Source organism: Falco cherrug, chromosome 6 (genome assembly GCF_023634085.1).
Source record: "Falco cherrug isolate bFalChe1 chromosome 6, bFalChe1.pri, whole genome shotgun sequence".
Classification (NCBI taxonomy): Eukaryota; Metazoa; Chordata; class Aves; order Falconiformes; family Falconidae; genus Falco; species Falco cherrug.
This window is the reverse complement of record NC_073702.1, coordinates 16,950,037-16,967,009: the sequence shown is the minus strand read 5'-3', so window position 1 is coordinate 16,967,009 and position 16,973 is coordinate 16,950,037. Positions and strand designations below refer to the sequence as shown.

Sequence of the window (16,973 nt, the reverse complement as noted above, 5' to 3'; positions counted from 1 at the left end):
GTCATAATATTTCATTGTATTGTACTATTTTGGCTCATTAGGGAGGCATTTCTGTGAAGCTAAATGGCCAATAAGGTACAAACATCCCAATTGCATATCTAATGGTCCATTTGTTCTTTAAAACTCTGAAATGAGGAGTGTGTTTTTCGAAAGTGTTCTCTTTGAAATCAACAGACTACTTGCGGCATTCAGCACCACTCAACATGAATGACTAAGTGTCCTGCTGTATATTACAAAAAGAAATGTTTTAGTTGCAGATTTTAAACAGATCAAATATCCTGGAGGTAGCTCATGTTAGTAGAAAACATATCTGACTACTAAACTCAATAGCTGTTTAATTAACAAAATTATGTGACTCTATAAGTTTTCTTTCTTGAGTAACATTATCACTGCCAGTTCTAGCTGGATTATAATAAAGTCCTCATAAACTTGATATATTGGTCACTTAGTTGCCCGGGACATCACCTTGCAAAGAAATTACAGGTTAATTCAGATGATATAAAGCAATGTCATAGCAGAGAAATTTCCAACTAATTATTATTTTTACACTGGAGGCAGCATCTCCTGTGACAAGTCACTACTGTAGCAAAAGATGGGCTAAATTCTTTTCAGAAAAGTTAGAGTACATTTGACAACAAGAATATCTACCTACACAATGACATGATGGGTGAAGCTAGTAATGTATAATTACTTATAAGTGTTGTTAAAGTATACTTGATGGGGTTCACATTTAGGCGTGACAAACCCTTTTAAATATACTTCACTGGTTATAAAAATACTTACAAAGTATTTTTTATTAGCTCAAGTGCCACTCACTACAGCAGTTCCAGAGCTGAACTTTATTCTGACAGGCATTTTCATCAGCAAGGCATTCAACAAAAAAGATGGCTAAACAAAAGGAAGTTTAAGGTCCTCTGGTCTTTGGAGTGCAGACCTCTATACACGTACACTGCCTTCTTGCCCAGTGAGAATCACACTAACTCAGTTAAAATCTATGTCTTGTTAAATTTTTATTTGCCTTCCCACAATCTTACGAGTAGGCTTAGCAACCCATCAGAGCATTGTCTGAATAACTGGCTGAATCACCCTTTTATCCCTCAGCTTAACTGTGAAAAAGTTGTCATTCCACTTTTAAAAAACATGGACCAACTGTCAAATTAAGATACGTGTGTGGTGTATTAGTACATAAAGGCGATCATTTTTGCTGCCTCATTTTAGTGGCACAAAACATAAAAGTTATGAATGTAATTTTTCCTATTATTGCATGCAGTAAGGACATAAAATAAATTTTCAGACTTGGTTGCTTTTATAAATTCTGAGAGTTGCTGAGAAAGTAACTGGCTGAAAACACAGTTTCAGCCTTACTTCAGGCTTGAAATTCTCTTCCATAGTTTACCTTGATGGTGTATGCCAACCAACATCAGGTATTTACCATCATAATTATTTTCTTTATTTCCTTCTGGTTTTGCCCAAAACGTTGTAAAAGCTGTAAATATGAGATTCCCTTGACAACTTTGGATTAGTAAAGGAAAAAAAAAATTGCACAAACAAGTTCAGTATGACATCAGACAGGAAAATGATATAATGACTTTTCTAAAAAAAACCACACTGAATTTGCACCTATTTTAAAAGCGTAGCTGCTTGCATTTTTGCTTCATCTGAGTAATTCTGTATATAAATTCTGACTGCCACTATTACTTTTTGACAGCTTTTTAAAAGTACTATAGAGATTTTGTAAAATTTAATGTGGAAAATGAAACAGGAAATTTACATGAAAAGCTAAGAGAAAAAAGTGTACTTTGAAAATTAATGTAAAAATGCACGTGCTTACCTTTGTGTTTGGGTGGCATAACTGTTATCGTATGCCTCATAGCTTGGATCATCATATTCACCCCCATATCCATCATCATATCCCTAAGGGGAAAAATGGAACACCACAGCTCAGAAAAGTGATGAATCAAAGTATATTATCAAGATGTAAAAGTAACTTACACCAAAATATATATGTGTTATGTTTCCCCACTATTATGTAAAACAGCCTACTGATGAGAATTGTGAACCGTGAAGAACTACCTGTATTTCACAAGGGTAAAGAAATCAGTTACACATTTAAGAACTCAGCTTACTCATTGATAAACTGTGGCATATTGCTCAAACCACAGTGCTTCAGTGGGATCTATGTAGAATACTGATGAATGATAATGATAACAATAATTTCCTAGCGATTTGTTACATAAATGGTTCCATGTTGAAATGAACAAATGGCAGGAAAAATACATTGACTGTTCAATATTACTAAGAATGTTATTGTACCATAAGATTAAGTTTACTTAAAAAAAAACCCCAAAACCAACAACAACCAACCAAACACGAGAAACAAGTTTTGTGCATGTTTGTGACAGAAGTAATGGGTTATGATTTTTATAAATAACTTACAGTAAGCACCTTTTCCTTCATTGAGCATCCTACTCTTTTTAAAAAAGGCATGCTTTTCTGTGACAGGTTGATGAACGTTTTAATACAGATTCCTCTCATCCAGCTTAAGGGTCCTAAATGAAGGGCTCCGACAAATGCTCAGTCTGCCTAAGCTAGAGAGACACGAGTGATTTCAGAAGATGATTCAGCCCATCTAATGTCTGAATCTTCTACTGAGGGAGCCATGGGCAATTATGATCTATTGTAGCTGCCTCTGAACCAAATAGTGCTCAGGAACCAGACGATAAATAAATACATAAATAGATGGATAATCCAGGGGAAAGCTTTTTCGGGAAGGAGAGTCCCACTCTGATACTGGGGAACGGCCTCTCCCAGAATCTGAAGTCCACAGAAAGAAACCCTGTCATCTTCCACTTCAGGTGGAAGTACACCTGTCTGCCTAGCCTTCATTAGTATAAACTCAGCAAAACATACAGTTAACCACGTACCTCTGCAGACTACAGTGATACATTTAACACTATATAGCAAAATACACAATCTTGCCTCTGGGAACAGGACGAGAGAAACAACTAGTCACAGGAGATGGATGTTAGTCACATCGATTAGTATGCTACTGGGTGGGATCCTGCTACTGGGAAGATGAGGGTGATGCAAGTTCCTATATAATGCCGAATAGCTAGAGGAAAGACATTTCAGCATGCTTACCCACCACGTGAGAGAACAGGAAAGGCAACATTTATAAATTAGCGCTCTCAGTTTCTTGATGCCTGAGGTGGATCAACGTTCAGCACCAGCAGGGCAGAGGACACTTGTTAATAGCTGACACTTATGTGGGTTTACATTACAGATTTTAACAGCCTCCCTCAAGGCTCAGAACAGGGCAATACAGTGCGAATGGTTCAAGTGGAGTGGTTGGAAAACAGAGACAGAGGAAAAAAGCACATTGTAATGTACCTATAATACATAAAAAAGTATCTTCTGGATAATGTTCTCTTATTTGTGTCAATCTGTATGGGAATTATCTTGTAATCCTACAGGTGAACTATTTATATAAGATATATACTAGCATTCTTTCAAAGTTTAATATGGTCTATCATACCGAGACACCCTTGTCCCAAAGAAGCCTTTAGGCATCTAGAAGTGAGATCCGAAATAGCTCCTTTCACATCCTTGAAGTGTCTCAAATTCACTATGCATTTTTCTCCTCTTTAACCTTCAGCTCCTCAGAACACACAACTTGAATGTTTGAAAGTATTTCTCACACACACATTTTGAGAGATGTAACACCCAGCTCCCATGCAGACCCTGTTAAGATCTAGAAGCTATGAGTTTGAGGACATTCAAATTCACATATTCTGTGCCCTGTGTAGGATGAGGACAGTGCTCCCAAGAGAAGTTCTGTATAAATCCAGAGACCAGAACCCAGGATGCCCTCTCAAAATGCAGTGCAATCTTCTAGTTAGCAATAGTCAAGACTCCTTCATGCACCCTCTAGGTCTATTAGTCCATGTTATTAAACAAACCAACCAACCATATTAAATGGATAAACATTCTGTAAACATATGCTGATGAGAGCATCTGTCCCCTTAGATATATTCTAAGTTGCTAGTGCTGTATCCTTACCTCACTGAAGGAAAAGGGATTGATTACCCATGCTGTCAGTGTTCTGAATATGACATTTTTCTTCTATAATCTCTAGTTTCATTTATTTCACCAGAAATTTTCACATATGTGTGTATAACACTTAACCTTCCACCCCATATGTAAGTTCTTGTGACTTTTAATTGAGTCTGTGCTCTTCAAGGAGAAATATCTTGGACAAAGCAACTTTGGGTCTGATCTGATCAATGTCCACCGCTGGAGAATCCATCTTCATGCTCATCAGAATATTACAAAACTTGTAAAAAAGGTGACAGGGGCAAGCCACCTGGTTTCAGGGAAGGGGAAGAAAGCACTTCCCTAAATCTTCAGAGTTCTTTGAAGAGGTTAATGGGGATGCAGATAGGCAGGACCTAAGGAAAAGAGTTTCCTTTGAACTCCAAAAAGTTGCTGATGAGCTTTGATTCTCAAGGCTATCCAGGGCACTGGGTCTGGTTGCCTGGGAAGACTCTTCCTGTGTGAGGAGTCTATTTCCTCATGGCAGCTGCTGCCACCATTCAGAAGATTACTGGAATTAACTGAAAAATCTGAAGCAGGGGAACTATTAAAGATATTCAAACTGATAGACGTTTCTAGGTTAGGTTTTTATGCCAGGTTATTTTTATCTCAGGTATTTCTTAATGAAGTATCTTTCCAAAAACATAAGAAAAAGATCTTTTTACTTTGTGTCAGTGAAAAGGAAAGTGAGTCTTTCAAAGACTAGGATTCACTCTGGCCTTACAGTGATACATCCTGAACCAGAGATAAAGGTACAGAAATACACATCTGGAGCTGCAGTGGCCTAACAATGTTTATAAATAATTATGGATGATTTTGAGGAGTCTTGGTATAGTTTAGGGTTTAAAAATAATAACCAAAAAAATTAAGGAAAATTTTAAAATACAGCACAATTCAAGAAAAGACTACTTTGAAAATGAGCATATTTAAGTATTTGCCAGTCTTTCCCCACAAAGTGAAGACAGGAAAAACTCCTAGAAGAATCTCAGAATAGCACATTAAATTAACATTGGGAACAATCACTTCAGGAGCAAATACACCCTACCACTGATAACGAAATTATAGTCAGGGGGGAAAGGCTGTAGAAGAAAAAAGGGACAGAACTGGAAAAAGGCTTATATTCTACTACCCCAGAAAAAGTTATCTATTTGATTCAACACCCAAGATATTAAGGAAGATTTATTTTATTTATTTAGATTTACTCAAATCCTTTCCAAGTTTCAGATAACACAATATTAGAAATACAAATTAATATGCATCACCAATAACAAGGGTATTGTAATCTACCACAATCTGATCTCTTTAAGCATGAATTTTCTACTTCATGTTAAAACCCTGTTTCAAACAATAACAGTCCACACTCAAATGCACCAAGTTTAAATCACCTCTTCTCTACATACCTTAGAAAATAGGATTCTCACAGCATACTCTGAAAAATGGTAGGTTTCAGCTCTGGGAACCAAGAAGGAAAATAATTCTAATACTTCTAATGAAAACTGCCCTACTCTGTATTTTACAAGTGTCCTGGTAATATGTGATGAAATACATTGTAAAGAAGTCAAAACTAATTTTTATTTAAAAGATGATAGCCCAACTCTTTCTAAGGTAGCAACCTGCAACATATCTAGACATTTTTTTAAAGAAAGAAAAGCAAAACACAAACAAAAAATCAAAGTAAAGTGAATTATGCAACTCTGTATTTGACAAATATGTGAACAAGAAAAATGTCTGCAGCTGAGAACCAGGGTAGTCCTTCTCATTTGCTGCACCCAGCAGTACGCAGAAATTAGTACTGTACCTCAGAGAAGATGAGATTATAAAAATCCACCTCTAATTGTAACTCCAAGTAAAACCAGTTGTTTCTCAGTAAAGGGGCTTTTGTGTAATTTCCACTTCTTTCTTCTCCTTGCTTCTATCTCACTCTTTTCTATTGTAACTTGGCCACATCCATATTTTCTCACATATCTGTATCACCTTAGCTTACAAGGCTAAAATCCAGTCATCTACCATTAACCTAGCAGTAGATTCCCATAAGAATCACAGGGTAGAAATCAAACATTTTTGGAGGGTAATTCATCCCACATACTTCTGACACCTATTTGACACCTATTTGAGGACACTTTGAATTGCACTCTAAATGAGAGCTTTCTTTCCAATGACTATAAAGGGAACCCGGGACGGGATTTAGATAACTAACCTTTAGTTACGTAAGTTAGTTCATTGTTTGAAAGCATTTATTGCTTAGAGAAAGCTGAGCTTGTAAAAATCAGTGCTGCTAAGAGTTGTTTTGAAGCAACCTCAGACCCAGAATGCAATTAGAATGCTGGGAATGATGCATGAGGATGGGTGGGCATCTAAGACCAGCATCACAGGCAGACAGACAGCACTCTTCAGAAAAGACGCTGAGTTAATCTAGCATGCAACTGACTGCACACCTACAAATCGGGAAATGCTAACAACTATGGGAAATCTTCAGTCTCACTCCTTTTACTGTATATGAAACACTGGAGAGAAATAAAGAAATACATCTGGGAAGCCTTCTCCTTCCAGATGTATGACTCATGCCCTTGGCTAGTCATACTGCGTGTTTGGTTTTAATGAATCTTACAATTTTCCTGTAAAGAGCATTTAAGGTGATTAAATCATGTCACAGAGAAATGGCAATTTTAACCAAAATTAAAACAGATCACAGCTATTATACTTGGAGCTGTACTACTGTCACCTCCTTATCTACTTGTTGCTTTTAAAAAAGTGGCAGATAGTGCCATCATTGTGTGTTCACGATTCATGAGTGCTGAGCTGGTTGAGCCTCTCTAGAGTGCTGTAAGGGGGAGGACTTGCCTTCCATCACAGTCACACTCACAAATTTGGTGCTCAGACCCCAAGCTGTTCTAAGGTGGGGGCAGCTCTGAGTAGATGTAGAGGAACACATCTTGATATATTAATTTTATGTAATTTAGACAAATAGCAATTTCTCTTTACTGACTACAAAGAGGGATAAAAACTGTAATTACTTTAGATTTGGATTATTCAGTATTGAAAAACTGCAGCTTGAGCAGATGAATCTCTCTGAAGTGCCTGGGAAGTTGGAGTGTTGCTGAGCAAGGATTCCTGGAATCATAATTTATGCTTAGAAACTGAAATTCTGATTAAATTACTACCTAAGTATGTATGCCTGCTGTCATATCTGGCATTCTTCAGCTATACCTCCAGGGTCAGAAAAAGAGAAACCAGATATCATCACTTTGCTGAAGATGATATATATCCCCTTCACTAGTGAGATCTACCAAGCATTTTGAAAATAAACTCAAAGATCAGTGGCACTATATCCATCAAAATTATAAATAGTAGTAATAATAACAAAAATAATGCTGAAATGAAAATGGGAACACTAATCAATTGAAAAATCAGAGCTTTATGTTATGGACTTCATAAATGCAATATATGAACTAATCTACAGTGCTGAGACAACCCAGAGTAGACGTGCTTGCCAGAGGCAATGAAGTAATCTCAACACATTTGACCTCTCAATGAAATCAGTCTTATTCTTCACATACCAGCAATCGGAAACACCGTTATAACTGAACGATAAAAGATACAGAGGTGAACAATTTTCATAGTCATGGGAAAATGATTGAAATTTCAGTATAATCAGTCACAGAGATTTTGCATATTCAAAGCAGAGAACATAAACAAGCTATTAATGTTCTCATATTTCAATGGTTTAATTAAATCTTATGTTGAACAATTAATATAGTAAGAATGAGTGAATCTAAACAAGTTTTACCACCCAGAAGTCCTAAAATTGATGGTATGCAAGATAAAGAGATAAAGATAGGGCAGGGGCCACAGAAGCAAATAGTTGTGCGGTGCCAAAGCAGTCACAGTAAACCAGAATCACAGTTACTTCAAGGAATTGCTGTGTACTCTCTTAAATATAGCTTTCTCCCTGCTCCTCCCCACCTCCATCCCCGTTTTTTCTGTACTTCTTCAACTAAATGTAAAGTGAATGAACAACAACTAAACCACATTTTTGGTGTACTGAAAAAGAAAATAAAAATGGAGTGAAAATGTAAAAGAAAACCTAATAGCAATGAAACTTTTCTTACTCCTTCCGTATTTGCAGGACTGTAGAATACAGCGTAATTTGCTGCTGCAATTATTATACTACAACATTCATCTGACTAACATCTTTATTTCTCTGTTACCTCTCCTATGCTCATGAAGTCACATTAAACCTTCTAATTCATGTGTCAAAGCTCTGTATAATCAGCTGCTGCTTACATCCATCTAACTTGCTGCACCTTCCCTGTCCCCTAACCCTGCTACTGTCAACAGTGAAACCATTTCCTACGCAATTCTACTTGTGCTTTTTTTCATAATGTCTTTCCTTATGGAATGGTATCCTATGCTCAGTGGCAATCCTTTTACTCAGTTCCCATTGCACAGGAATGTATCGCAGAAACATCTTTCTTCCAGTATCAATAAAAAGGCATATCTCAGTAGTAAGCAGCAAGTGGAGATGAAAAATAATCCAAGGTATTTTTGTGTATCTGCAATAACTTGCATTTTTGCATGATTCTGAGATATCTGAAGAAAGGATTTTTTAATTTTTATTTTTACTGATGACTTGTACTTGAGCAGTACTCAAGTACTTGACATAGTACGTCAGTGATAATATATTACAGTATCAAGTTGCACTGGTGCCAATACATCACATAAATGGCATTTAAATGAAACATTTATCTTCCCTGAGAAATGAAATGAAGAGTAGAAAGTAGTCTTTGGCTGCCAAGGGAGGATGGGCTGTAATACACCCACTATTGGTTTTAATCTCCTTATGATATCTAATATTTCTTTTTCCAAAATTTTAAGCAAAGCAGATGGTGAGCTTCTTGTGCATCCTGATGATCTCCCAGCTGTATAATCAGTAGATGGAGTTGACAAAATCTGTCCATGGAGCACTGAGGTTTCTTGTATCGTAGATACAGCAATCATTACAAGTATCTACTAAAGACTGACAACTCTTCTGTCTGAGTTTAACAACTTATTGATGGTTTAAAGCACTTCACAAAGGTTTGAGTTGCTAGACATGATGCCTTAAAGGTAAACCATTTAAACCTTAAATAAGCTTTACAATAACCTAGGAAATTAAATTTCCAGGTCTTGAATGGTTGGGCATTCCAAGAAATTTTCCTTTTTATTTTCCAGCCCTTGAAAACCGGACCACAGGATTGTCTATTTTGGAGCTTGTAAATGTGCAAGAAAGTGCTGAGGTACTAGCAAAGAGTAGAAATGCTTTGATAGGTGCTTTACAGGACTTTGAATTGCATTTACTTTAAAATAAAATTTCACTCTGATGTATTATTAATGCTGGAAGTAGGCAGATTAAATAAAACTTGGCCAAATGCAAGATAATGTGCTTTAGTAAATACATCCTCAAAATCTATACACTGCTCGTGTCTCTGAATTTACAGAATTCCTTCAGGAAAAGACTTGTAGGAGTCATCGTGATTAACGGCTATGAGATCTGTCCAATTTTACTGCAGCATTAAAAAAAAAAAGCTCCACAAAAATAGCCTTATATTTTCTATGTCAGGAAAGGAAAAGAAATTACATAGGTTAATTCTATGTGCAATCCCACTGGTTTTGATCCGTTTTTATTCTGTTTAAATGCATTTAACCCTTAAGGATTCCATGAGTTAGTAATTCATAACAGTACCAAAACTTCAGAGTGGAATGAGAGACAACACTGTTTAAAGCACTCAAAAACAGGACAAATACAGATTTATTTATATATTAATCCTGAAGCAGGTCTAGATGAGAGTTCAGGCATTCTTAATGGTGTAATCTTTATAACCTAATCTTTCCCAGACACCCCACACCTTTTTCATCTCTTGCCGAATCAAATTCCAAGTGTCTTACATTGTTACAAAGATAGTTCATCACATATTTCCTAGAATCTAATTTTATAGAAAAATAGTTCTGACAAATTTGGACAATGAAATTAAAATTGCCTTGCTATATAAATTATGCATTTTGCATAATTTTTGATTCTAAATACTGCTTTACGAAGAAAAATAAATATAAAAGCTAATATTTTTATGTAAAGAAGGTGTAACAATGGTAACTCTTATTTTGTGGTTTTTTTAAGCCATACTTAAGCTAAATAGTATTCCACCAGTGCCATGATACCTTTGATTTAATTTTTGGATTTCCAACCTGAATAATGTGTCTCATGAGTTTATATATTTGAATTGATCAAACTTTTTTTTCCATTCACACTTATATTTTGAAGAGTTGACATAATAAAACTTACTGTGAAAAATATAGGTAGATTTTGAAAGTTATGAAAACTAATCTAGTACTAGGGAAACTAAATGTTAAGTTGATATCAGTTGCAGAATAAAAACTAATTTTGGGGGTTTTTTTCCTGCTTATGACAATGATTAAACTTATACAAGAGCTGCTTACAATGAATGCTGCTAATCATGTTTGAACAAAAATGTTACTGGAAATTCTTCTTGGTCCTGTGTACTGCAGAGGAATAAAAAAGGAACAGTCTACTCCCAGCAACTTCTTAACTGTAATATTTCATTTTCTAACAGGTATTGTCAGACTAGGAAATACAGTTTAGCATGATGCATAAAATGCAAGCATTACAGGTAATGCAGGTTCTTCTTGGTTTTAAAAGATATGTAAGAAAAGCAAACTTAACCAGCACAATCTCATGCAGGAATTATTGCAGAAAGGCCAGGTATAATTAAAAGCAAACATGTAGAATGTGATGGGACTTCTAATTTGTGAATAGAGTAATGAGCAAAACTGTAAAAATTGCTTAATAATTTTTGAGATACTTAGCGGTAGTCTTTAAATTGTTATTCCCTCAAGTTTGAGCATGCAATTAGAGAAATTAGGGACGGAAAAGAACAGATCATCTACTAGGAGCTCCTATCAAATAGGATTGCACATTTTCTAGTGCTTTCTCTAATCAAATTCTAAATATTGCCAGTAGTAGGGATTCCACCATTTCTCTTGGGAGACTGTCTGACAGCCTAATAGATCTTTGTGTCAGACATCTCTGCTAACTTTATCCCATATGACTAAATATATATCACTGTACCAGTAAAATGTATTCTCACTGTTCTCTGATTTCTGTGTCACATTCTTCTGGTTTTGTTTAAAAATAATTCTAATATAAATATTCAAAGTCAAATGTAACCCTGACACAGACAAGAGATACCGATCAGCAGATAACATAGCAACAAGCCAGAACCCCCAAGTATTCACAAAACCCTTATACAGATCCCTACCCCCACAAATTACTTTCCTCTTTCTTGGGTCTAGCAAATAGCTGTGCCAGAGAAGATGTCCAGTCATCTTTGATTCTACTGGATCAAGAGTGTCAAATACCAGGACTAGCTCTCTAAAGTGAAAGCCTATAACACAAGTGGCTCTCAGGAGGTGATGACCTGCCTGAATTAAATCCTTAAAGTCTGATGGAATTTTATTGCATTAAAATCCACCCAGAAAGTATGTATGGACCTCAATATGGCTTTCATAGCAAGACACTCAGCAAGCCTTTGTGCTGTGCACCAGACTGAATTTGCAGATTTTATTTTTTTTAAGGTGATGGAAGTGATGTGGATATGCATCACAGTAACAAAATCCATATTAAATGAGAAATTAAAATCCTGTTACTATGTAAGGCATATTCCTAGACTCTGGTGCAGCCTGACTGTGATGCTGCAAACAGGGATTCATCATGATCCCAGACTGTAGCAAGGCACAAGAAGGAAGGAGAAATTGTGGCATTCCATAGGAGAAACTGTTCTTACTGTCTTTCTATCACACAGCTGTAATAGCTTTGGTCTAGCTCAACCTTTACCTGCTGGCTATCACTTACGGTCGGAAACTCAGAAAATGGACCAGGTGTTTTCCAACATTAACTGAGTTAAGTGCATTAAAGATATAGAATCAAGTAAAATCCACATACTGAAAACACTAACAGTATCTCTATGCTAATTCCTCTAATGCTTACCAAGAAATAAAAAGAAAGAACAAGCCTACAGAAAGGTAAAAAAGGCCAACAGATCTGTTAATTGTGAGACTATTCATTTCAGAATAGTGATTCTGACCCTTCCTGACACAGCCTGTCAGCAAATGAAGAACAAAAAATGATTAAAAATACTGATGGACTGCCAATCAGTCCAGTACTGATTTTCATTTACCATATAGAGGTGATAATGCACATCTGATAATACCTCTTCTGCTCTAAACACTGCAATGGAGACACCAAAAGCAGAATTCAACAACCTTCTCAAGTGTGCCTAGGGCTGGATTCCCAACACTGTACAGATCATCCAGGGCCATGACTGCTGCAGTCGCTGTATAGTCTACTGATGGTGTCCAGCAGTAGAACTGAAAATGGACCTAGAGAATCTCAACGTTTCTTTCAGTCCATCTCTTTAGCTCACAATTTAATTTTTATTAATATATCTCCACTTGTTTTCAGCTATCTATTTTAGTATACTTACCAATCAAAAATTAACAAGATGTTGATTATAGGAACATTTTAATGTGCAATGATTCATAGAAATCATAATCATACAAACTTCACTGTTCTACTTTACGCTCACCAATGTTTGGGGAAAGGTAACATTCTAGATTTTGGTGAGCTCCCATAAACCAAGAGCAAGATTTCTAGCTGACCACTGTAATCATAACATCTGATATAGTTACAAAAATGCCTGTACTGTAGAAATAAAAGTTTTTATAAGAAACGGATTCTTGTTTTGTATACTGTATATTAATACATTACAGAATATATACATATAAATTGATATACATATATACACATGCGCCTATCTTGCTTTTGTGTAACAGCAATATTTTTGCATTCTTTTCATTCAGTTAGATTCCATGAACGTACATGGTTTTCAGACTCACTAAAAAGGATGGAAGGCAGAAAGTGATGTTCACTATAACTTAAAACTTCGGTGAGGTGTAATTTCTAATTCCTCTTTTTAACAACTACATTAGATAAATAATAAAGAATGACAGGCAGGCTACCTTCTAAAAGAAAAGGATATCTGAAAAGATTGTTCTCTGGCCATAAAATGGAAGCACAACACAGATTGCAGTGAACATTTGACGGATGTACATGAAATCTTGTGTTGTTGCTGGTTTTGTTATCATTCGTTAGAATTTTTCACTAAGCTCAGAACTGTTTTAGCTCCATATTCAGCACAAAGTAATTCAGTGTGATTCTATAGCTTGCATGCTAAGTCAATTTGCATTAATCTTCTAGGAAGAACTGTGTGTCCCCCCTGCAACACACACAAACATACACAAAACATTTCTGTTCTCTCTCCAGCTTTGTAGAAAAAACCCAAGATTTTTAGAAAAGAAGCTCTCCATCCTGAGTACCACTCAGGCCATATCCTCAGTTATTACATATGCCTGTATGCTATTAAAGAGTTCTACCCATTTTTTATATTTATTTTTATTGATGTAACTTCCATCTTTGTTTCTTTTTATTTTAATTTTATATGGGGTATTTTTATGGTATGGAATACAGAGTGCAATGTATCCTAATTCTACTTCAGGAAGATTAGTAAGTAGGCTAAAGGAAGGAAAAGAAATAATTTGTTAATTACTATTTCCTTTTAAACATTGTTCTAGCACTTTACACACTCACCTTTATCTTGTTTATGCCATGATAATATCTTGCTTTGGATAACATAAAAATTTACTCATGTCTCAGATATTCTTTGTTTTAAAGAGCAAGAATGTTAAAAGGAATTTTTAAATTGAATTCTTTGACATTCATATCAGGTCTTAGGTAGGAAGTTCAAAAAACCACTACATCAGTTTTGGGAGTACTGAAGAATGGAGAGTTCATAACGAAATAAAGTTAAAGATGGTAAGTTGGCATTTATTGAAGTAGAAAAGGAGAAGCATACGGATAAATTTTTTCACTCTCAGTTCAGTGAAGAAGCCAGCAAACTTTTAGACTCTGCTTGAATATTTAAAAAACGAGCAGAAGGTTATTCTCATCTTACAAGCTATAATGACTGAGCTTGAAGATAACTGTCATGATTCTTTAAAGTCTCAATTTTTTCTAAAAAGGGATGGTTCATGCTGGTGATATTTCATCACTACCTATTCAGCCAGTAGACCACTATTCCACAATGGCAGTATTATCTCCTCATTGGCACATCCTTGTTCTGTTAATGCACTGGAGAAAATAAAGACATTGATTTAGCTGTGATTGTAATGGTCAATGACTCAGGAATCCATGTAAAAAAAAATCTTCATGATTCACAGAGGCGGTTGTCAGCGCTTTATATAGTGCTTCATTACAGTATTCAGTTGGGTTTTGAAACAGAAAATCCATAGCATCAAGGGTCTTGGTGTTTGTTTTTTTTTTTTTCTCTAACCAAGACTAGGAATTAGTCCACCATAAAAATGTATACATGATTACATAAAACATCAAAACACTATTAAAAAAATTTTTCTTCAATTAACTCTTTCCACTGTTTTCAGTTTAAAAAGCTCTTTGTTGCGTAAGTTTGTAAAACACAATTCTAAACTGAAGATACTAAAACTCTGAAGGAAATAAATACATAAAAATACACTTGTGGACTACAACAAATTGCTCACTTAAGGGGATATGGATTGAAAAGAAGCTGACTCTTTGTCACTAATGATTCTCTGTATTCAAATTTTATCATAAGAAATATGCAAATCAGGCTCATGAAAATATTTGACACCCCTGAGTCCCATCATGCTGACTCCAAGAACTCTACTTGCCAGAGGCTGTAGTAGATTAGCAAAACAGGAAGTTCATTGTCTTAAAACTAATCCATCATCGCTACCTGAATCTCAGTCTGTTAATACATCTAAGAAGCAAAAGAAGCTGACCTAATGTGATAGTGATTTCTCACAATGTATCTCTCTAAAAATATAAAAATTGAAGCTCTCCTCCAAATTTACATATTTCTAGACATACCAGTAGCCAGTCAAGAACATAGATTTCAATCAGGTGTACTGAATATTGACTTCTCTAACATTCATATTAAATAGGAGCTAAGTAATTGGGGCTAAACAGTATTTATTGCCTTGGTAAAATGTTTTGAGATGCCTCAGTAAAGAGAGATAGGTAAACTCCTGAGCATCACCCTGAATATCTGGGAAGCCTAAAGCCTGACTCAGAATTATAAAATGTAGGAAGGACATTTACAGCACTTAATTGCAAGCATCACTGAAATAATACTTAATTATTAGTATTCAAATAAACATTAAGGGTTGCATCACTGGTGATCAAAAGTCAGTCTTCAGCTTTTAAACTGTAGTCATCTTGCCAATTGAAGAAGGCTGTATCTCAGTTTTGACCTTGAGGCAGATTGATGAATATATTTGCAGTCTGCACAGAAGTGAAAATCAGAGCAGCCAGACATAACTGAAAACATTTCTTGGAGGAACTAAAAGTAACATTCTTCTTGTCCATTTTGCCATCTGTGCTATCTGAGGATCCAAGGGGCTCTTGTATTTCAAGAGTGGAGTGGAGAAGTTGAACGTAATGAACAAAATAGGAGTGCCTTGCTAATATGGTTAAGTTTACTTAAGGAAAAAAATTAGATATGAAAAAAATTAAATTGAAGTTCATTTGGAAAAGCCACAAAATTTTCCTCTTAGAAAGACATCTTTCACATCGGTGCCTGCTGGACACTGATTTCGTGGAGTTGTCTAGTTCAAGAATAACTCATTTTAGTGCCAGTGTGAAAACTAGATGCCTCACATCTGATCATAAGGTAGACACTGAGAGCTCAATTCAGTAGCTGCACTGTCATTTTAGACATCGGAACATAATCTGGCTTTTGCCTCCTAGTACAGAGGGGCAGGTCTCTGCTGGGTCCTATGAGACATTGTTCGTCCTCTGTGGCTGTCTAGAAGGCTGTAGGGTCCTCAAACGACATTAGAACCTGTGCCCAGGCACTCAAAAAGAATTCAAATTGTTAAATTTACTGGGAGATGAAGGATGTAGCTACATTAGTGTTTTGAGCTGGGAGCAGTCTTAAGCACTTATCCTCCAAAAGCAAGGCTAACTACCCACATGTCTGAAGTCTTGAAGCACCTAAAATTTTGAGGTTTATATTTCTAAAGCTTTTCTTCTGGGCAGGCTTGTAGCTTCAGTCTTGGCAGAACTGAACAGCTCAACAACTGTATACTACTAATGCGTAATTAGTATCCACTAAATAGAAGTTCTCCATGTATCATCCAGGAAGGTTTAGAGCCAGCTGGCATGCCCCAAGAATATCTAATACATACATCCATGATCAGTCTGCCCACAAAACACAGCTGACACCACTTAATTCTTTCCAAAAGAACATAATACTCCAGTGAAGTGACAAATCCGATTCAATTCTTATTTCAGCCTGAAGCTACATTTCTAATGAGAGTGGCTATTGCAACAACTAGGCTTTAAGTTATTCTGTGATACTGGTACTCTGATTTTTTCCCTCAATTTTAAAGATTAATTCAGGAAAGAGAGGTGGCCAAAGAAAGTGTGAATATCCAAATTTGGTTTTGGGACATATTCTGAGAGAAGGAAATTTTAGATTGCAATCCATAGTCCAGTAATTATTCTGAGTTCTATTTAGTTACTTTACAATGTGTTACCATCCTTACAGCAGAAACAGAAACTAAGGTAAAATTATCTGTTCTCCTCCATTGGCATTTTACAAGAAAGATATAGCTCCTCTTTATTCCTTAGTTTTCTAGCTTCAGAAGAAGATTCAGGGCTGTAAAGTATATATATTATGAAGAAGGGATAATTATATCATATCATAAATACTTACACATATTTACTCATAATT

The 16,973-nt window shown here is 35.8% G+C and overlaps 1 protein-coding gene across 6 annotated transcripts in view; it reads right to left on the bottom strand.

Annotated features, from left to right (window-relative positions):
- Positions 1-16,973, bottom strand: part of KHDRBS2 (KH RNA binding domain containing, signal transduction associated 2) — a 393,065-nt gene that overhangs the window by 65,239 nt on the left and 310,853 nt on the right. For all 6 annotated transcript variants that reach the window (XR_008732950.1, XR_008732951.1, XR_008732953.1 and 3 more), the window contains exon 7: positions 1,832-1,914. Coding sequence is in view for 1 of the 6 variants with exons in the window: in XM_055714848.1 (XP_055570823.1) it covers positions 1,832-1,914 (83 nt within the window). In the remaining 5 variants the exon portion in view is untranslated. The remainder of the gene's footprint in view (positions 1-1,831; positions 1,915-16,973) is intronic.